Source organism: Cygnus atratus, chromosome 25 (assembly GCF_013377495.2).
Source record: "Cygnus atratus isolate AKBS03 ecotype Queensland, Australia chromosome 25, CAtr_DNAZoo_HiC_assembly, whole genome shotgun sequence".
Classification (NCBI taxonomy): domain Eukaryota; kingdom Metazoa; phylum Chordata; class Aves; order Anseriformes; family Anatidae; genus Cygnus; species Cygnus atratus.
In genome coordinates, this window is record NC_066386.1 from 1,979,654 (window position 1) to 1,998,014 (window position 18,361).

Here is an 18,361-nt window from a genome sequence, read left to right on the forward strand (position 1 = left end):
GTTCCCCAGGCAGGGGGGCTGCTGGCGGGGACCCTGCCAGAGCCAACACGGTGTGTGATAGCTAGCAGGTGGGTGATGCCGTGGGCCGGCTCCGTGCAACATCCCAGAGCCATCCCATCGAGTTCTGCCGAGGGCAGGAGGCACAAAGACGTGGGCTTTGTGCCCCACAGCGAGGGCTGCCCGCATCCTTCCCACCCGCATGCAGCGAGCTCGCACGATGAATGAGACCGCACAGCGTCGCCTTCATGCCCAGCATGAACACATGCTTTTAATGCAGGATGGTCGAATTCATAAAGCAGAGAAACGCTGGACTGCACCCTGTGCCCGTGTCGGGTGGCTGGCTCCCTAAGCGGGGTCCTGCACCGGCCGTGGGGACAGCCCCAGCGCGCTGCGGGGACAGGAGCGGCTGGCCGGCGGGCACCAAGGGCTCGGGAGCTTTTCCATCCCCGTGCCTTGTCCTTCATCACCACCCTGCAGCTGCTCCCCTGGGATCGCGCCCTGAGGATGGGCGCAGCGAAGCCTTCTCCCCCTGCAGCCATGCGCTCTAGGAAGGGTTGTGCTGCAGCAGCTCAGGCTGGAAAGGGAAAGAGCAAGCACAGCTGCCCGTCTGCGTGGGCCCGGGGGGATTGCCCCATGGCGGGGGGGATAGAGAGGGTCCCTGTGGTCTGTGAGTAGTCCCGAGCGAGCTGGCTCTAAAAGGACTCGTCCTCCTGGGTGCTGGAGCAGTACTCCAGGTAGTCAAACTCCTTGATGGGGAACGTCACGCTGCTCCACTTCTTGTACCTCCTCTTCTCATCCGGGGTCTCCACCACGAAGTTTTTGATGCAGAGGATGGGCAGCTTGACGTGCTGGTAGATCATCTCCATTCCCCACTCCTGCGTGGACGGGGAGGGGGGGATGGTCACCACCGTGTGGTGCAGCAGCCCAGGCTGCAGGGCCGTGCCTGCGACCCCACAGCTGGGTGCTGGAGGCAGCTCCCTCCTCCCAGGGCACGTCCCAGGGCACAGCTACCCACATCCATGTCCCACACACGTGGCACAAAGAGGCACCACGTGCTGAAGGGAAAGGCAGCCCCAATTCCTCGGCCAGGAGCTGATGCACGAGGAGAGTGGCACAGCCTAGGGGCAAGCAGGGGGGATTTCCATGGCCCCGCTCACCTGGCTGCACCCGCTGCACATGACACGGCACCCAGGCTCCCAGTCCTTGAACGTCCGCGCGAAGTGTATTTTCCCCAACGAGACCGTATAATAAAACCTGCAAGGAAAGGACCAAAAAACACCCTAAGGACAGTCCAGGGGATAAAACCCCATCAGCACTTATGCTCCCGTAGCCACACGGCCCCACGGAGCCCCCGTGACCTCCCCGGAGCAATGTCCCCAGGCTGCTGCCACCCCTGCCCATCCTGCGCAGAGAGTGCGGTGGCTCATGTGGGTGACACCTGAGAGCCGGACTCTGCCTGCTCGCTCCTACCTGAAACTGGGGTTGATATTCACGTGGTGCATGCCCTCCACGGTGCGGATGTCGCTGCCGCAGCACACGGCCACGTTGCAGTTGACGCAGTAGAAGCGAACGTCGTCCGGGTCGTGCTGCTGCCGCCTCTCGCTGATCTTGGCTTCTTTCACTTGCCAGCCGATGACAGCATTTCGCTGCAGCTCCGCGATCTGCAAAGAGGGCAGGGGAGGCGAGACAAGGGGGAGGACGGGGTCAGCACGGGGTAACAGACAGGGACAGACCGCAAACGCAGCAGGAGATGTGGCCACGGTGGGTTGCGCTGTCCTGGAGAGCGTGAGCCGCACGGCGGGACAGACCCGCAGACGCTGCCCCGTGCAGCTCATGCCACCCCTTCCCAGGAGCTGGTGCTGCCCCAAGGGGAGAGCAGGCAGCCAAAACCAGGGCGCAGAGAGGGCTGTGCCCATCAGCAGCCAGGGGAAGGGGCTGTTTGGCCCTCCGCAGCGCTCACCTTCTGGCGGTACTCGCGCTCGGGCATGGCCTGCACCGCCCGGATGGCCCTCTCCATGAGCTCCACCAGGTCCTCGTTGAGCAGCTCCCGGGAGACCTCCCTGCTGTTGGCTTTGGCCAGCACTGAGTACACGCTGTTCTCAGCGCGGGCACGGCCCCGGGCCTGTAACAGAGGGGCCAAATGCTGCGGTCAGCAGGGGAGGGCTGTGGCCGACCCCCTCGTGCTGCAGGTCCTGTGGGGCACGGCACGCTCCTCCCGCACCGCTGCACCTCTGCAAGGCTCTGCCTGGGGTCGGGCTCGTCCCCAAGGAGCTGCCAGTGGATGCACGGGGTGTAATGGGGGTCCCCACGTGCCCCCCTCAGGTGGCTTTGGGGCATCCCAGCAGGGACCAGGCAGGGGGGCTGGAGGGAGCCTGGGTGCTACCTGCACCATAGCGATCTCGTTGGTCATCAGCCCGTAGCGCACCACGATGTTGCACTTGGGGATGTCCAGGCCCTCCTCGGCCACGCTGGTGGAGAAGAGCAGGTTGAGGTCTCCTTTGCGGAACTGCCTGATCACGTCCTGCTGCTCGTTCTGCGGGGACAAAGAGGGAAATGCTCCGGGGCTGCTCCTGGAGCGGGGACTGTGTAGGGTTCTGAGCCCCTCGCGGCACCCCCAAAGCGTGCAGAGAGGTAGGGCTGGACCCCATCCAGCTCCTTCCCATCCTCAGTGCTCCGTGCACGTCCCGGTCCCCTCACCTGCGTCATGTGCCTGGTCTGGTTGCTGTAGCCAGCCCCGGTGAGGACAGCCGCCCTGATGTGCTGCCCGCCCAGCGCGGCCGCATCCTGCAGCCAGCTGAGTAGGCTGTAGGCGCTCTGGCGGGTCTTGGTGAAGACGATGCCCCGAGAAGAGCCCTGGGGCTGGAAGTGCTCCCGCAGGATCTCCTCCAGCTTGCTCAGCCGGGGGTTCTCGTAGCGCTGGCACCCAGCGAGCGCCAGCAGGCTTGTCCTGTTCTCTGCGCAGGCAAGCGGGGTGTGAGGGGTGCTCCGTGCCCCCAAAACCAGCCTGCACCCACCCTGCTGCAACCCCTCCGGGCCCTTCTTTTACCCTCAAAGGTGGTGGCCAGGAAGCGCTCGGTGGGGTCCTTCATGTCCCTCTCCGTGGCGTAGAACTGCTGGAGGTACTGGAAGGCGTCGACCATGCGCACCGTGTCGTTGATCAGCAAAGCGTCGTTGTACTTGCGCAGGTGCAGCGCGCACGCCCGCGTCTTGCGACAAAACCTCTCCGCCGCTGGCGAGGGAACAAGGACCGGGGTGGTGACACCCGGCCCCCGCCAGCCCCATGCCCCCCAGCACCCCCTGCCGCCGCCTCCTCACCTCTCTTCTCCAGCTCCATGACCTGCTGCTCGTAGGTCTGCGTGCCGAAGTCCTGCGGCAGCCCCGCCATCGCCATGTGCTGCTGGATCTGCGCCATGATCTTCTTCAGCCGCTGGCCGAAGGGGTCCTGGGAGCGGAGAGGGGGTCAGGACCCAGGGGGTTGGGGACATTGCTCCGGGGGGTGCAGCCGGGTGGGTTGGGGTTAAGGGTGGTTCGCGTGGCAGGACCCGGATGGTTATGGGATCCCCTGCCCCAAAGCTCTGGTTGAGCTGATTCCTTCAACCGGCCTGAGCTGGGTGGACAGGGGGACTCCAGGACCCCCCCAGGCAGCCAGGGAGGACCCCCCCCCCCAGCTCAACAGGGCCTGGGGGCAATGCCATGAGCTCAACCTGCCACCCTCACCCATGCTCTCTCCTGGCACAGGTCGTACTGCTTCTTGGGCTGGGGCACTTGTCTCTGCAGGTGCTGCACGTGCTCCTGCGCCGACGTGATCACCTCGGTGTCCAGGTTGGCGCAAATCTGAAAGGGGAGAGCCCCAAAACCCAGCCCTGAGCCCTGGCAGCCCAGCACGATGCTGGGTGCTCGCTGGCACCCGGCACCACCACCGCGCACCCCACTGAACCCCAGGCTGGGGGCGCAGCACCCACCTGCAGGATGTGCTCCATGGCCCCCTCGAAGGACGTTTTCCCCCCGGTGCCGGGGGACGCCGTCAGGCCCAGGATCTGCGGCAGGTCCCGCTGCCCGCCGAGCTTGCGCTGGAGGTAATTCAACATGATCTTGTTGTAGACGGCCTCCTTGTGCGTGTGGTGGCACTCGTCTATCACCAGCAGGGAGAAGTCTGCACCGGGGCGAGGGAGGAGAGCGGGGTGAGCAGCGCAGGATGTGCCGGGGAGGGTGTCCCAGCCGGGGGGGGGGCGGTCCCAGCCATGGGGGTCCCGTGCCCACCCGTCAGCTCCACGCGCGCGTCCTCCTCCCGGCTCAGCAGCGCGTTGTGCAGGATCTGGGCCGTGCAGATGACGACGTCGCTGCACTTCACCACCTGGCTGAAGAAGCACTTGTGGCTGCTGTCCCCGCTGATGGCCGTCACCCTGAAGGCGCCCTGCAGGACGTGGAACTCCTCCTTGGCGTGCTGCTCCACCAGGTGCACCTACACCCACCGACCCCATCAGCTCCGAGCCGGGACCACCGCCCGGCGAGCAGCCGGCGCTGTGTGTGTGTCCCCCCCCCCCGCCCCGTTATCTCCCAGGGTTGGGGACGGGGACCCTGGGCCACCTTGTTGACCAGCACGGCCACCCTGCCGTCCCGCCGGCTCTCCAGGTGCTTCCAGCAGACGTGGACGGCGGCGCGGGTCTTGCCGGCCCCCGTGGGCAGCCAGACGATGCTGTTGCGGCCACGCAGGGCTGGGGCCACGGCTTCGTGCTGGTACCCGCGCAGCTCCATGGTCAACGTCGGCGGCACCGGTCCCCGGTAGGAAACGAAACCCGGGGAGGCGGCCGTGGGGGGACCCCTCTTGGTCGCGATGCCGGGCCGGGACACGCGGTTGAGTGGGTCTGGGATGAAGCGAGCCGAGCCGAGCCAAACCGAGCCGCGCCGAGCCGCACCGAGCAGCCCGGCTCGCACCGACCCCGGTCCCGATCCCAGTCCCCGCCCTCCCCGCCCCGGTCGGGAACAGAAACCGAAAGCAGGAGGAGCTGCCGCAGCCGCAGCCTTTCCCCACGCCACGCACCCAGCCCAGCCCCGCCTCCCAGTTCAGCCCAGTGCACCCCCACCCAGCCACCCGCGCTGCCCCCCAGTTCAAACCAGTGCCCCCCCAGCTCCTTCACACCCCCCACTTAAGCCTGGTGCACCCCCATCCATCCGCACCCCCCAGGTCCCCCCCGTGCATATCCCCTCCCACATCAGCCCAGCGCCTCCCAACCCATCCCCGACCCCACCAGTTGATCCCAGTGCCCGCCCCAGCTCAGGCCAGTGCCCCCCCCTCACAGCACCCACCGGCCCTGGAGCTCTCCCCCCCTCCTCCTCTGAGGTTTGGGGGACCCGATGCAGGGCCAGACACAAGGGGGCAGCTGGGTGTGCACAAGTACATTTATTTAAAAAAAAAAACAACAAATAAACACGACAACAACCCAAATAAAAAAAAAAACAGTCACGTGGAATGGGCAGATGGGAAGGGCTGGACGAGGTCCAGTCCGCCCCCCCCAGCAAGGCCAGCAGGACCCCAGAGGGGCACCAGCACCCCCCACCAAGGACAGCCACGGGCAATAAGGCAGCAGGCGACCAAGCAGGGGATAAATTAATGCTACGCCCCAGCCCTGCTCCCATGGGGTAAACGGGGTCAAGGATGGGGGGGGGGGGGGGCGAGGAAAGGATGCGAGCAAGAGCCAGCCCCACAGCACCACGCTGCTGAAGCTGGCTCACAGAGCAAGGGGGAGCAGGAGCCAGGATGAGACCCCCCCAGGTGCCCCCAGCAAGGCAAGGGGGAGCTGGGAGGGGATGGTGCAGCGCCCCTGCCCCCGGGGAAGAGCTGATAGAGAGGCAGCAGGAGCAGGGACCCCCCCCCGAGCCCAGGAGCGGGGTCTCTGCCCCACAGCAGGCAGGGGGGGGGGGCCTGCCGTACATTCAAGAGGAGGAACAGGCGCTGCCTGTGCGTGGACGGGAGCAGGAGGCGAGGCCCCTGCAGAAACTTAAAGCACAGGGGGGGTCCTGCCCTGGCACCAAGACACGGGGGGGGCCCTGCCCCGGCACCGAGAGCAGGGGGCAGAAGGCACAGCCCCAGGGGAGAGGCAGCTCCGCTCCAAACCCCCCCGCCCCTCACCTTCCCCTAGGAATGGGGGGCTGCCAGTGCAGGGATAAACCCCGGCACCCCCCCCCCCCCCCAGGGGGAACACCCCCAGGCTGTTCAGCAGCAAACCCTAATCCAGGGAGCAGGGCCGCTTCCCGCAGGCGCCCTTGGGGAGAGAGCAGCCCTGCCCCTCCCCGGCTGCAGGCAAGGACCGGGGGAGGGCCTGGCAGCAGCCCCAGGAGTCCAGGCCCACCCCCCTACTTGTCGATGAGCCCCCCCTCCTTGAGCTTGAAGTAGAAGAACTTCTCCAGGGTGTTGGCACACTTGCAGTAGTCGCTGTCGGGCGGGTTGTACTCGCGGCAGTTGGTGATGATGCGCTGCAGGTCGGCGATGAACAGCTTCTTGGTGACATAGTAGCGGTTCTTCAGGCGCTCCGTCATCGTCTTCAGGTCTGGGGGAAAGGGTCAGGCCCCCCCCACCAGCACATCCTTGTGCCCCCCACCCACCCCTGACAGCAGGATCCCCTTGGGTCGCCAAGCCAGACCCAAGCCAGGGGTCCCCAAGAGGTAGCCGAGGGGTCCCCTCTCTCTCTTCTGCCTTGCTCTGTGGATGGCCCAGCACCCCAACAGCGAACCCCCCTCCCCACTATGCCCCCCCTCCCCCCCCCCGACTTGGGCACGCTGCAGCCCCCCCACGGACCCCCGCCACCCACCGATGGGGAAGCGGATGATTTCGTAGTAGTCCGGCGCCTCCGATTTCTTCACCGGCTCCATGAAGGGCCACGCGCTGGGGTGGGTCTGGGGAGGGGGCAGAGGTTATCATGGGGGGGGGGCAGCACCCATCTGCCCCAGCACCCTGGCGTCCTGCTCCCCATATAATGGGTTCATAACCCAGGCAGAGCCGGGAGCCGTGCTGGGGTCACCCTGCCTTCTCCCCCAAAGGGGCTGGGGGGGGAGGGGGGGGGGGGGAAAATGTGAATGGCACCGCAGCGTGCCCCCTCTCCCCACCTTGATCTGGGCCAGGAGGTTCTTGAGGGTGTTGTAGAGCTGGTCTGGGTCCTTCAGCTCTTTGCTGCAGGACAGAGCAGAGCCCATCAGCACAGAGCCCCCATCGGCACCAGCCTCCCGCTGCAGGGGACACGAACCAGGAGCCCCCAGCGCCGCTGCTCCCAGGGGACGCAGCCCCCCACCAGGCACCACTCACCCTTTTTCCTTCCCCAGAGGTTTCCAGCCCGTTTCTCCTGGAAGAACAAAGGCTCAGCATCACCCCAGGGCCCTGCCCTCAGCCATCCGGCGCTCAGCACCCCACTGCGGGGTCAGGACGGGGACCCCTGCCCCCTCCCCAGGGAGCCTCCAGCACCCAGGCAGCACGGAGCAGCGCCGCCTGCCCAAGGACTCACGGATGCCGGGGACGCTCTCGATGGGGATCTGCCGCACGCCCTCCTTGAAGCAGGTGAGCCCCGGGTACACCTTGCGGATCTGCGCCTGCTTCCTCTCGATCAGCTTCTTGATGATCTGCGGTGGGAAACGGGGTGGGGGGGGTGGACATCAGCTGGTACCGCAGGATGCTCCAGGGCCCCCCCACAGATCCAAGGAATGAGGCTGCACCCTCCTCCTGCCCAGGGCCAGCCCTTGCCACTGGAAATCCCAAAAGTGACCTTTTTTTCTGCCCTGCAAGCCCATTTCCAGGGAGGATGCCAGCCTTTGGGGACCCCAACAATGAGGTGATGGGGATAATCAAGGGATGGCTCCCATCGCTTTGGGGAGCTCCCCTTGGGGTCCCCATCACTGCCCCCTTGGGGTCCCCATCCCCCTGGGTTTGGGGTGGGTCAGAGTGAGCACAGCCCAGCAGCCCCCCCCCCCCAAAGCAGCACCTCCTTCTGCTTCTTGATGATGTGGGAGAGCTCGGTGTAGGGGATGCGGGGGTTCAGCTCGCACTCCATCAGCGTCGCCCCCTCGTAGTCCTTGATGTAGCCCAGGTAGCGGCTCTTGGGGACCTTGATGTCCTTGGAGAAGCCCTGGGGGGGGGGAGGGGGGGAAGAGACGGAAGGTGGGGAGGGGGCTCGCAGGCAGGGGAACGAGGCCAAGGGGGGAGCCCCAGCCGGGGAAGGAGCCCACCTGCTTCTTGAAGTAGCCGATGGCGTACTCGTCGGCGTAGGTGAGGAAGTAGAGGATGTTGTGCTTGATGTGGTACTCCTTCAGGTGGTTCATCAGGTGCGTCCCATAGCCCTGGGGGAACCGCTGTGAGACTGGGGGGGCCCCCCACACCCCTCAAGGCCCCCCCCCAACAGCCCCCAAGGGTGCCAGGACCCCACCACCACGCGTGGCAGGGCGACGCCTGCAGGGCGCCCGCTCCCACCCCAGGGCTGGCACCACCCCGGCACCCGCTGGAGCTGGCCCAGCACCATCCTGCCCCCCCCCACCCCCCTGCCCCTGCAGCCCCCCCGAGCCCACCTTCACTTGCTCGTTGGACGTCACGGCGCAGAAGACGATCTCCGTGAAGCCCTGGGTGGGGAACATGCGGAAGCAGATCCCCCCGATCACTCGGCCGTCCTTGATGAGAGCCAGCGTCTTGTGCTTCCTGGGGGGGGGGGGGGCGGGTTGCAAAGCCAAGGGTGAGACGGGGAGACCCCAAAACCAGCCCCCCCCCTTCCCCCAGCCACCCACGGGTCAAAGACGAGGCGGGTGATGTACTCCTTGGGCATGCGGGGCAGCTGGTGGGAGAAGACGTTCTGCAGGCCCACCAGCCACATCAGGATCTTCTTGTTGGACTTCTGCGAGAGCGAGTTGCCGATGACGTGGAACTCGATGATGCCGCGCCGCTCCTCCAGCCGCGCCGTCTCGTCCCGCGCCGCGTTCGCCGACAGCAGGCTGGTCTGCGGGACGGGGGGTGGGGAGCAGCTCTGACCCCCCCACCTTCCAGGCACGGGGACCTCAGAGCCCCTAATTGCTGGCTGCGCCCCCCAGTAGTGCTGTCTTGGCGCTCCCCAAGCCCCGTACCTCGGGGCCCAGCATGGCAGCGGGGTCGGTGATGGTCAGCATGACCTCGTTCACCAGCTCCATGGGGATGTCGCCCATCACGCGGATCCTCTTGGCGTCCTCCAGCGTCAGGCTCTCGGGCAGCTTCCGCTTCTCCCCTGGGGAAGGGGGGGGCAGCGCCTCAGGCACCAGGACCCCGAGGAGCCCCGCCAGGACCGAGCCGGGTCCCGCTCCTCCCTGCGCTGGCCCTACCTGGCATGGGCTCCGGCGTGCCGGCGTCCATGCTCGCGGCAGAGCTGCTGGTGCTGAGCTTCTTGCTGAAGAGCGGCGTGGTGGGCACGGCCACGGTGCTGACCGCGGCTGGAGGAGGGATGAACACCCATGATGGGAACACCCGTGGTGGACTGGAAGCACCTCATCCACGCTGCGGCAGCGTGGGCGGCATCCCAGCCGTCTCCTCACCCCGCTCCTCCACCCCACAGCCCCAGCACCGGGGAGCTGCTCCCCAAGGTACCTGGGCGCGACACCAGCTGGGCACCCTCGGTGGCCGGCACGGTGAAATCCGCCTCCCAGATGGGCGAGTTCTCGCCGTAAATCTCCTCCTCCAGCATGGACAGGAACCTGGCGGGGAGCCGCGCGTCGGGCAGCCAGCAGGAGCTGGACACAACGGCCTCACCGACGGCGGCCCCGCCTCGGGCACCTACTTGGGGAAGTGGGTGAGGATCAGCGTCCGCTTCTCCGGCACCAGCTTGTCCTTCTCCACCCGGAACTTCTCCAGCAGCTGCCGGCGGGTGACGGTGAAGATGGACTTGAGGAGGCTGCGCCCGAAGACGTGAGTGGTCTCGTAGCGGGGAAGGCTGTCGCAGCTCTGCGGCACGTGGCAGTAGCACAGCCACCTAGGGGACAAGAGAGCACGGGCTTTGGTGACCCTTCAGCTTCAGCATCCCTCCCGGGACAGCTGCACGAGCCCTCCTCGGGAAGCAGAGACCCCACGGGGCTCATGGATGATGTTATTTGGCAGCACAACACCTGAACTCCAGCTCCGGGAGAGCTGGCAGGGCTCAGAGACACGAGCAAGAGCTTCCACGAAGGACAGGGGCAGGAGAGCAGCTCCCTGGCCCCCACTTTGCCAGTCCCTGAGCCAGGGCAGACAGGGCTGCGGGGCTGGGGAGAGGTGGAGGACGCGAGGTGTCCCCATCGGAGGCTGCCTGCCTCCCTCACCTCGTGTAGTTGACCTTGTAGGTGGCCACGTCGTCGTTCTGCGAGCGCTGCCGGAACTGGGACGGCGTCTCCAGCTTCCAGTAGTTGAGACAGAGCAGGAACATCTTGGAGAGCTCGTACATGGTCTGCCGCTCCTTGGGGGGCAGGTGGCTGAACTTGTACTGCACAAAGTTCAGGACTCCCTTGGGGGGGGGGGGGAGAGAAAAGGGTGTGGTGGATGGGTACCGCAGGGGGTACCGGGGCTGGGGGCACAAACCACAGGCACAGGAGCAATGGGGAGCCCAGGGCTGGGGCAGCCACTCCCAGGCATTTGGAGGTTTGGAGAAAAAGGCAGAAAAAGCAGGAGCAGGATGGGGCAGGATGGGCCACCGCTGGCCATCACCCACATCGCTGCTCAGCGTGCCCGACCCCAGCCACCCCAGCTCTCTCCAGTTACCCACTTTTCAGGACAGAGCAGAGAGCTCGAGCCTGAGTTTGCACCGCGAAGCAAAAAGCCCCGCTGTCTGCACAATTAGGGGACACGTTGGGGCCGAAAACCGCAGGACAGGCTGAGGAAAGCAACAGCAGCCCCTCGGTGCCGCCCGCCACAGAGGGTGCAAGCACTGGGACCACCGAGAGCAGCCAAGCGCAGGACGAGGACGCAGGACGAGGCACCGGCGCGGCTCGCGAGCCTCACCTGCTCGATGTTGGGTTTCTCGAAAGGGGGGCTCCCCAGCGACCCCTCGACCACCGGCTGGCTCATCTGCAGGATGCACTTCCTGAGGAGCTGCAAGAACCCCGTCAGCCCCCGTCACTTATTTAACGCCCGCTCCTTCCCTGGAAATCCCAGGGGAACCGAACGCGGGACAGCAGGCAGCGCCCGGGAACGAGGCGGGTTTATGGGGTCAAAGCGGGGCTGGTCGGACACATCACAGCCCCAGATAAAAATAAAAACGAGTCCCAGGAGGTCAGAAGAGAGGGGAAGCAGCCGGCCAGCCCCGGACGCACCTTGAACAGGTAGAAGTAGACCTGCTTGGTGTCCGTGTCCTCCTCCTTGTGCACCGACATGAAGAGGTTCTCCACGTCCACCACCATGCCCAGCAGCCGGTTGATCTCCTCCTCCGAGACGTTCTCCAGGTGGGACACGTGGTCGGCTGCAGTGAGGAGGGCACTGCGGTGAGACCCCCCCCCTCACCCCGGTCCGGGTTCCAGGGGGGTCCCGGGGGATGGGGGGGGGGTGCGGTCCCAGGGGTTTGGGGTTACCCAGCGCGTGGCTGCAGCTGCGGCAGGGCTCGCTCAGGTTGGTCACCGGCTGCTGCAGGTCCATGCGGGGGGCCGTGGGGGGGTTGGGGTTCTTCCAGCCGTTGCACTTGCAGGCATCGTTGGCCTGGGACGAGGGACGGGGAGGGCATGGCGCAGCAGCCCCACTCGCTGCCCCGTGCCAGGGCCGCTGCCGCCCTCAGGGGCCAAGCAGCTTCCCTTCCCACCCAACACACCCATCCCGCCCCAAACATCCCCACCACTCCCGCGTCTGCACCCCCCAGGATCCTGCACAGCTCGGCTCCCCCGTCCTGCATCCCCTGCCTCGCTCAGCGCCCCGCTCCTGCGCCCCTTATTCACGCGCAGCCCTGTACTCCCTCCTGCCCGGCTCAGCGCCCCGCTCCTGCACCCCCTTACCCATCCGCAGCCTCAGACCCCCTCCTGTTCAGCCCAGCACCCCATTCCTGCGCTCCCTGTCCATGCACAGCCCTGCGCCCCATGCTGCCCAGCTCAGCACCCTGCTCATGCACCCCTTACCCATGCACAACCCCGCACCCCCTCCTGCTCAGCTCAGAACCCTGCTCCTGCACAGCCCTGCATCCCATCCTGCCCAGCTCAGCACCCCATTCCTACACCCCTTACCCATGAACAGCCCCACAACCCCTCCTGCTCAGCACCCTGCTCCTACCCGGCTCAGCACCCTGTTCCTGCACCCCTTCCCCACACACACCCCCTCACCCCACCCCACCCAGCTCAGCACCCCGTTCCTACACCCCCAATCCATGCACGGCCCCACACTCCCTACTGCTCTGCTCAGCACCCTGCTCCCGCACCCCCTGCCCATACACAGCTCTGCATCCTCTCCTACCTGGCTCAGCACCCCGCTCCCGCACCCCCTGCCCAGCTCAGCACCCCGTTCCTGCACCCCTTGCCCATGCACAGCCCCGCACCCCATCCTGCCAAGCTCAGCACCCCGTTCCTACAGCCCTAATCCATGCGTGGCCCCACACTCCCTACTGCTCTGCTCAGCACCCTGCTCCTGCATCCCCCACCCATACATAGCTCTGCACCCTCTCCTGCACGGCTCAGCACCCTGCTCCCGCACCCCCTGCCCAGCTCAGCACCCCATTCCTGCACCCCTTGCCCATGCACAGCCCTGCACTCCATCCTGCCGAGCTCAGCACCCTCCTCCTGCACCCCTTACCCGTGCACAACCTCAGACCCCCTCCCGTTCGGCTCAGCACCCTGCTCCTGCATCCCCCACCCATACACAGCTCTGCATCCTCTCCTACCCGGCTCAGCACCCCGTTCCTGCACCCCTTGCCCACGCACAGCCCCGCACCCCATCCTGCCGAGCTCAGCACCCTGCTCCTACCCAGCTCAGCACCCCGTTCCTCCACCCCTTACCCATGCACAGCCCCACATCCCACCCCACCCGGCTCAGCACCCCGTTCCTGCACCCCTCGCCCACGCACAGCCCCGCACCCCATCCTGCCGAGCTCAGCACCCTCCTCCTGCACCCCTTCCCCGCGCCCACCCCCTCACCCCATCCCACCCAGCTCAGCACCCCCCCCCCAGCCCAGCACCCCCCCCCCCAGCCCCGCCCCCCCTCGGGGCCGCCCCCCCCCCGGGCCCACCTTGCAGGCGGAGAACACCCCCAGCTTCTCCAGCTTCTTGCCGCGGGGGAAGCCGCGCACCTGCGCCTTGCGCTGGCTCGCCCGCTGCTGCTGGCTGAGGCCGGGCCGGGCCGGATCGCTGGAACCCGTCCCTCCCGCCGCTCCGGGAACCGGCCCGGCCCCGCTCCCGGTTCCCCCGCTCGGCGCTGCCGCCGTCCCGGGACCCGGCGGGGGTCTCCCGGGCTGCGCGGCCTCCGGCTCCGCCATGCCGGGCCCGGCGTGCGCCCCGAGCGCACTGCGCCTGCGCGCCGGGCACGCCGGGACCGGTAGTCCGGAGGTGAACGGGGGTGGTCCCGGGGCTCCCGGGACGGTCCCGGGACGGCGGGGCCGGGGCTCCCGGCGTGTCGGGGCTCCGCTCCTCGCCCGGGGCTGCGGGCTCCGTGCTCCCGGCCCCCGAGAAGCGAAGCCGGGGCCCAACGCGGCCCCATAGCCTCGAGGGTCTCCGGTCCGGGCCCGGTAACGCGGGGCCGCCCCCCAGCGGGGCGAGGAACGAGGGGAGCCCGGGGCCGGTGCTCGGGGCCTGGGTCCCGGGGCCGCAGTAGCGGGCGCTGAGCGCCCCGCGCTGCGCTGCCAAATATGGAGCGCGGCCACGCCCCTTTCCCCGCCCGCTCTGCCGAATACGGAGCGAGGCCACGCCCCCCGTTTCCCATAAACGGACGAGGCCCCGCCTCTCGGCGCCCGCTCATCAGTGAGGCCACGCCCATCGGGCGCGCCACGCCTCCTGCGCCGAATATGGGCCGTGGCCCCGCCCCGTCCCCGCGGTATATATGAGAGGGACCGCCCCCTGTGCCCATATATGGAAAGACACGCCCATCTCTCACTAGGGGGCGGGGTTTGGCGGCTGGAGGGTTCGCGCCAAGCCCGGCGGCGCCTGGAAGGTGCCAGCAATGGCGCGGGGCGGGGGGGCACGGGGCTCGGCCCGGCTCGGCTCGGCCCGGCTCGGCTCGGCCCGGGTGCCACGGCTCCAGCCCCGAGATCCCAGGGCTGTGTCCCCCCAGGGTGCTGGGGCACCCAAGGGTGCTGCCCCCTGGGCTGCAAGGGGGCTGCAAGGGGCCACGCAGGGGCCGGAGCCCCCCCAGCCGCCCCCCTCCACCAAGGAGAAGGGGGGGGCCACGGCTGTGCCCCCGGCTGCAGGGCCCCGGCTCCTTTACCCTCACTGCGTGGGCGCGGCGGGGAGCACAGCGAGGCAACGGGGCAGGCAGTTCAGCAACTCGCAAGCCGCGCGTGTAAAAGTCACAAATATTTATTAAATATCAAAAAATCCACGCCTTTGGGCCAGAGACCCCCCCACACACACACACACCCGCGTTGGGCCGGCACGGCCCCGCTCTGCGGCCGGCGGCTGCCCCAGCAGCCGGGCTCAGCCCGGCCCCGCGGCGCTCCCCATCACGCCTTGGCCCTCTCGGTTCCGTCGTCCGCGCCGGCCGCCTGCTGTGCCACCGCCGGTGGCATCTGGATGGGCACGTTCCTCTCCGGGGCGGCCGGCAGGGCCAGCCGGGGGGCTTCGATGCGGAGCTGCCCCTCCTTGGACAGGGAGCAGCTCAGGGCCTCGGCGTCCACCTCCTCGGGCACGTCCCACTCGCGCTTCAGCACCTCGTACTTGTAGGAGAAGGAGCCCTTCTCGTCTGTGCTCTGCGTCTCCTTCTGCCCCACCAGCACCACCTTCCTGCCCACCACCTTCACCGACAGCTGCTCGGGGGCAAAGTCCTTCACGTCCTGGCAGACGGAGAAACCCTCCCCGGAGCCCTGGGTCAGGGCTGCGCTGGCGCTCGGGGCTCGCTCGGCGGTGATGCTGGCGCGGCCGGGGCTGCTCCCGCTGCTCAGGAGCTGCTCGAAGCTGCTCATGAACTGCCGAGCCCTCTCCATCTCCATCCGTATTTCTCTCTCCAGCTCAGCGAAGAGGGTGCCTGGATGCGGCCAGAGGGTGCGGACGGGTCCCAGCCATGGGAATAGGGACCCAGAGGTGGGAGGCATGAAGTGCAGGCGGCAAAGCATCTCTGCTGCGGGGCTGTGCTGCGTCCGAAGCTCTGCGCAGGGGCTGGAGCGGTGCTGGGCTGGGGCAGGGACGCGCGGTTTTTATCCTCGCCTCCCCAGGGGTGTGCCCCTTCCAGAACGCTCTCTCCCCACGCACCCTCCCGGAGCCATCGCCTATTTTTGAGAGGCTGATTAGCCGGCAGCCGAAATAGCAGCGCCTGCTTCTGGGGACGAGTCACCCGCCGCAAATAGGGCGCTGCGGTCACCGCCGGGGGCTCAGGTTTCTGCAGAGCCACCGTGATGCAGCACACGGGACCGCTGGTCCCGGGGACGGGGGGGGCAAGCAAAGCCCTCCCCATGGCCCCGTGCTACAGCACGAGTTATGTTGTGCTTTCTTCAGCAAGCGAGACGGTCCCACCCCCTCAGGCTACGTGTCCGTGCGTCACCGCTGCTGGGCACCTCTCGCACTTTCCAGGCCCTCCCCGTGCTGGGGATGCCAGTACCAGCCCCTAAACCCAGTGCCCCTGTACCCTGCCCGGTGGGGGGGGGGGCCTTCTGGCTTGCTTTGGTGTCACCTGGGGGTCCCAGGGGGGGCAACTCTCACCCCACGCATGGGATATGGGGTTGCAGGGGGTCCTGTGAGTGGGGTGGGGGGCAGAAAATGCAGGGAATGGGCCACGGTGAGGGGAGGGAGAGGCAGCGAGGAGAGGAGCCCAGCCCCGCTCCCTGCCTGGGAAACAGAAAGGCCACAGATTTTTGGCAGGGGTGGCTCAGGCATCCCATTTGGAGGCTGAGGTGATGCTGCTAATTATAATCCAGGAGAGCGGAGCTGCAACAGTAAGGGCGAAGGTATGTTGGCCATGATGTAAGAGGTGCCTCTCCTCTGTGATGACTAACAAGAATGAGCTGGAACGGGCCAGAAAGAGCTCTTCTCTTCTCCCGAGGGATGACGCCACGCAAGGGACGAGGCCACTCCTCCCGGGAAGGGAAATAAAAGCTGCAGGCAGCGGAGCCGGGGCACAGCGCTCCCAGCCTCCTGGAGAGGAAACAGCCTGAGAGCCAGCAGCAGCAGCAGCAGCAGCAGCAGCAGCAGCAGCAGCAATGCTTTGCCGAATGCACCTCGCTCCATTCGCCTCCAGCTCCCTGGCCACCCGGCTGGGCACGGTGAAGACCCTCTGGCCGCACGCCGAGACCATCTTCAGCGAGCTGCAGCAGGAGATGGAGAAAGCTCGGCAGTTCATGAGCAGCTTCGAGCAGCTCCTGAGCAGCCAAGGACCCATCGCCGCCGAGCGAGCCCCGAGCGCCAGCGCGGTCGCCACCCAGGGCTCCGGGGAGGGTTTCTCCGTCTGCCAGGACGTGAAGAACTTTGCCCCCGAGGAGCTGTCGGTGAAGGTGGTGGGCAGGAAGGTGGTGCTGGTGGGGCAGAAGGAGACGCAGAACGTCGACGAGAAGGGCTCCTTCTCCTACAAGTACGAGGTGCTGAAGCGCGAGTGGGACGTGCCCGAGGAGGTGGACGCCGAGGCCCTGAGCTGCTCCCTGTCCAAGGAGGGGCAGCTCCGCATCGAAGCCCCCCGGCTGGCCCTGCCGGCCGCCCCGGAGAGGAGCGTGCCCATTCAGGTCAGCCCCGCAGCGCCGCAGCCCGGAGCAGCCTCCGAGGATGGAGCCGCCAGCAAAACCCAGGCGTGATGGGACCAGACCCGATGGCCCGCACCGGGACCAGAGGAGCCAGCAGCAAGTGTCGGGTTCTAGCCCGGACAAGCTCCATCAGCACTGATGTCATGTTTTTCTCTATACTGGAATGTTGTTTTTGTACCCAATAAAAATACTTTTGCACAGAACGCGGTTGTGCTTTTTTGGGGGATGACTGATGGGGAGGCTGGGCTCAGCTCTCAGTGGATACGGAGAGGGAAAAATCTCTCTGCTCCCGGTGCCTCAGGGCAGCCCAAAATGGGGTTGACAGCAGACCCCAAGGGAAGGGATCTGCCAGCACCACGCAGCTCAGGATGGGGGGAAATCAGCCCTGTTCTCCCCTACTGCCAGGGAGCTGCCTTCATCCCCTGCCCACACTGCTGCCAGAACCTGCACCAGCTCTGTAGCCCTCACACCCCTGAATAATGCCACTAAATAGGAAGGCGACCATGCTGGAGGACCTATTTAGGAATAGGCTGTGCCCATTACAGCCAGTTTTCCCCCAGGCAGATTGGCAAAGGGCTGCTGGAGATGTCTCTGGATGCCAGCAGGAGGGAGGGTGAAGCCGTCTCCAGCTCGGCGCGCCACCACCACGGGACTTGTGGCCAGGCCCGGGCAGGCAGCAGGCGTGCAGGCAGGCACGTCTGTTTGTGCCAAAGCTGCTCGGAGCTCAGACAGCCCTTCCCCATGGCAGCACAGTGCCAGGGGCACAGAGCCTCTGCAGAGCACAGCCCCTGCCCCCAAACCCTCAGCCCGTTACAGCCGAACTGCACAGGCTGGGGCAGGAGCAACCCCCTTGGTGCATCGCCCGCTCCTTTGGGGAGGTGGGAGCCCAGGAGGCATGGAAGGAGCCAGAAACGAAGCCCCGTCAACCAAGAAGGCTCGTGCAAGAAGCCAGCAGATGGCAACAGCACCTTGCTTTGCGTTCACAGAACTGTCAGAGGTGGGAGTGGGGAAGCTCTTGCCCAACAGGTCCTGCTTTGGGGGAATCCAGCAGCACAGGTACAAACCACGCTGAAAGTGATGGGACCGTGGACATCCCCTGAGGGTCCTGAGCTCCTCCAGCAGATGAGCAGCCAGGCTCCAGCACAGGGGATGGAAGCAAGCAGCACCCAAGGCAGCAGGTGAGAGTCCCATTTGTGGTTTTCAGAGCCCGCACACCGCAGGCAGCCTCAGCTCCGGCCACGCATTAGGAGCCTGGTCACTGCACTGCTCCAGACCTTTCCCCGTTCCGCAGATGATGGGCTGCAGTCTCCCACCCAAGAAGCTTTTAAGGAAATCCAGCAGGAGCAGAGCGTGCCAAGACCTTGGACACAGGACGAAGCCCACAGTTGTGGCTGCTTGCACAGAACATTTGCAGCTACCCAGCAGAGCTCTCCCAGCCCCAAGGCTGCAAGCCAAAGGCAGGTCCTGCCCAGGGACATCAGGCAGTTGGCTGTAGCTGTGCTTCCTCAGAGCCTCTGCTGCACGAACACACCCCACTGACA

At 66.7% G+C, this 18,361-nt stretch overlaps 4 protein-coding genes across 6 annotated transcripts; 1 reads left to right on the plus strand and 3 right to left on the minus strand.

Annotated features, from left to right (window-relative positions):
- Window positions 1-237: 237 nt before the first annotated feature.
- On the minus strand, window positions 238-5,029 carry DHX58 (DExH-box helicase 58). Of its 2 annotated transcripts, none has more exons than XM_035568513.1 (12): window positions 4,588-5,029; window positions 4,261-4,462; window positions 3,963-4,153; window positions 3,718-3,834; window positions 3,316-3,442; window positions 3,047-3,229; window positions 2,698-2,954; window positions 2,384-2,533; window positions 1,961-2,122; window positions 1,471-1,661; window positions 1,158-1,254; window positions 238-875 (listed from the first exon to the last, which is right to left on the minus strand). In XM_035568513.1, exons 1-12 carry the CDS (start codon window positions 4,753-4,755, stop codon window positions 693-695), a joined length of 2,028 nt encoding a protein of 675 aa, XP_035424406.1. In that variant the 5' UTR covers window positions 4,756-5,029; the 3' UTR covers window positions 238-692. The 2 variants fall into 2 exon arrangements, with proteins under 2 accessions (XP_035424406.1, XP_035424407.1); XM_035568514.1 differs by having other exon boundaries at window positions 4,261-4,414; window positions 4,588-4,994.
- A 354-nt stretch (window positions 5,030-5,383) lies between these two features.
- Window positions 5,384-13,418, minus strand: KAT2A (lysine acetyltransferase 2A). Of its 2 annotated transcripts, XM_035568458.2 has the most exons (18): window positions 13,173-13,418; window positions 11,539-11,662; window positions 11,284-11,429; window positions 10,973-11,062; window positions 10,297-10,478; window positions 9,780-9,971; window positions 9,590-9,696; window positions 9,328-9,435; window positions 9,097-9,233; window positions 8,764-8,972; window positions 8,551-8,677; window positions 8,215-8,325; window positions 7,971-8,114; window positions 7,497-7,611; window positions 7,301-7,337; window positions 7,105-7,168; window positions 6,810-6,894; window positions 5,384-6,548 (listed from the first exon to the last, which is right to left on the minus strand). In XM_035568458.2, the coding sequence occupies exons 1-18, from the start codon at window positions 13,416-13,418 to the stop codon at window positions 6,355-6,357; spliced, it is 2,418 nt and encodes an 805-aa protein (XP_035424351.1). In that variant the 3' UTR covers window positions 5,384-6,354. The 2 variants fall into 2 exon arrangements, with proteins under 2 accessions (XP_035424351.1, XP_035424350.1); XM_035568457.2 differs by having other exon boundaries at window positions 7,971-8,325.
- Window positions 13,419-14,438: 1,020 nt separating this feature from the next.
- LOC118259141 (heat shock protein 30C-like) lies at window positions 14,439-15,297 on the minus strand. The gene has a single exon (XM_035568463.2). The coding sequence runs from the start codon at window positions 15,204-15,206 to the stop codon at window positions 14,598-14,600; it is 609 nt and encodes a 202-aa protein (XP_035424356.1). The 5' UTR covers window positions 15,207-15,297; the 3' UTR covers window positions 14,439-14,597.
- Window positions 15,298-16,160: 863 nt separating this feature from the next.
- Window positions 16,161-17,023, plus strand: LOC118259152 (heat shock protein beta-11-like). The gene has a single exon (XM_035568477.2). It carries the CDS (start codon window positions 16,287-16,289, stop codon window positions 16,869-16,871), a length of 585 nt encoding a protein of 194 aa, XP_035424370.1. The 5' UTR covers window positions 16,161-16,286; the 3' UTR covers window positions 16,872-17,023.
- The last annotated feature ends 1,338 nt before the right edge of the window (window positions 17,024-18,361 follow it).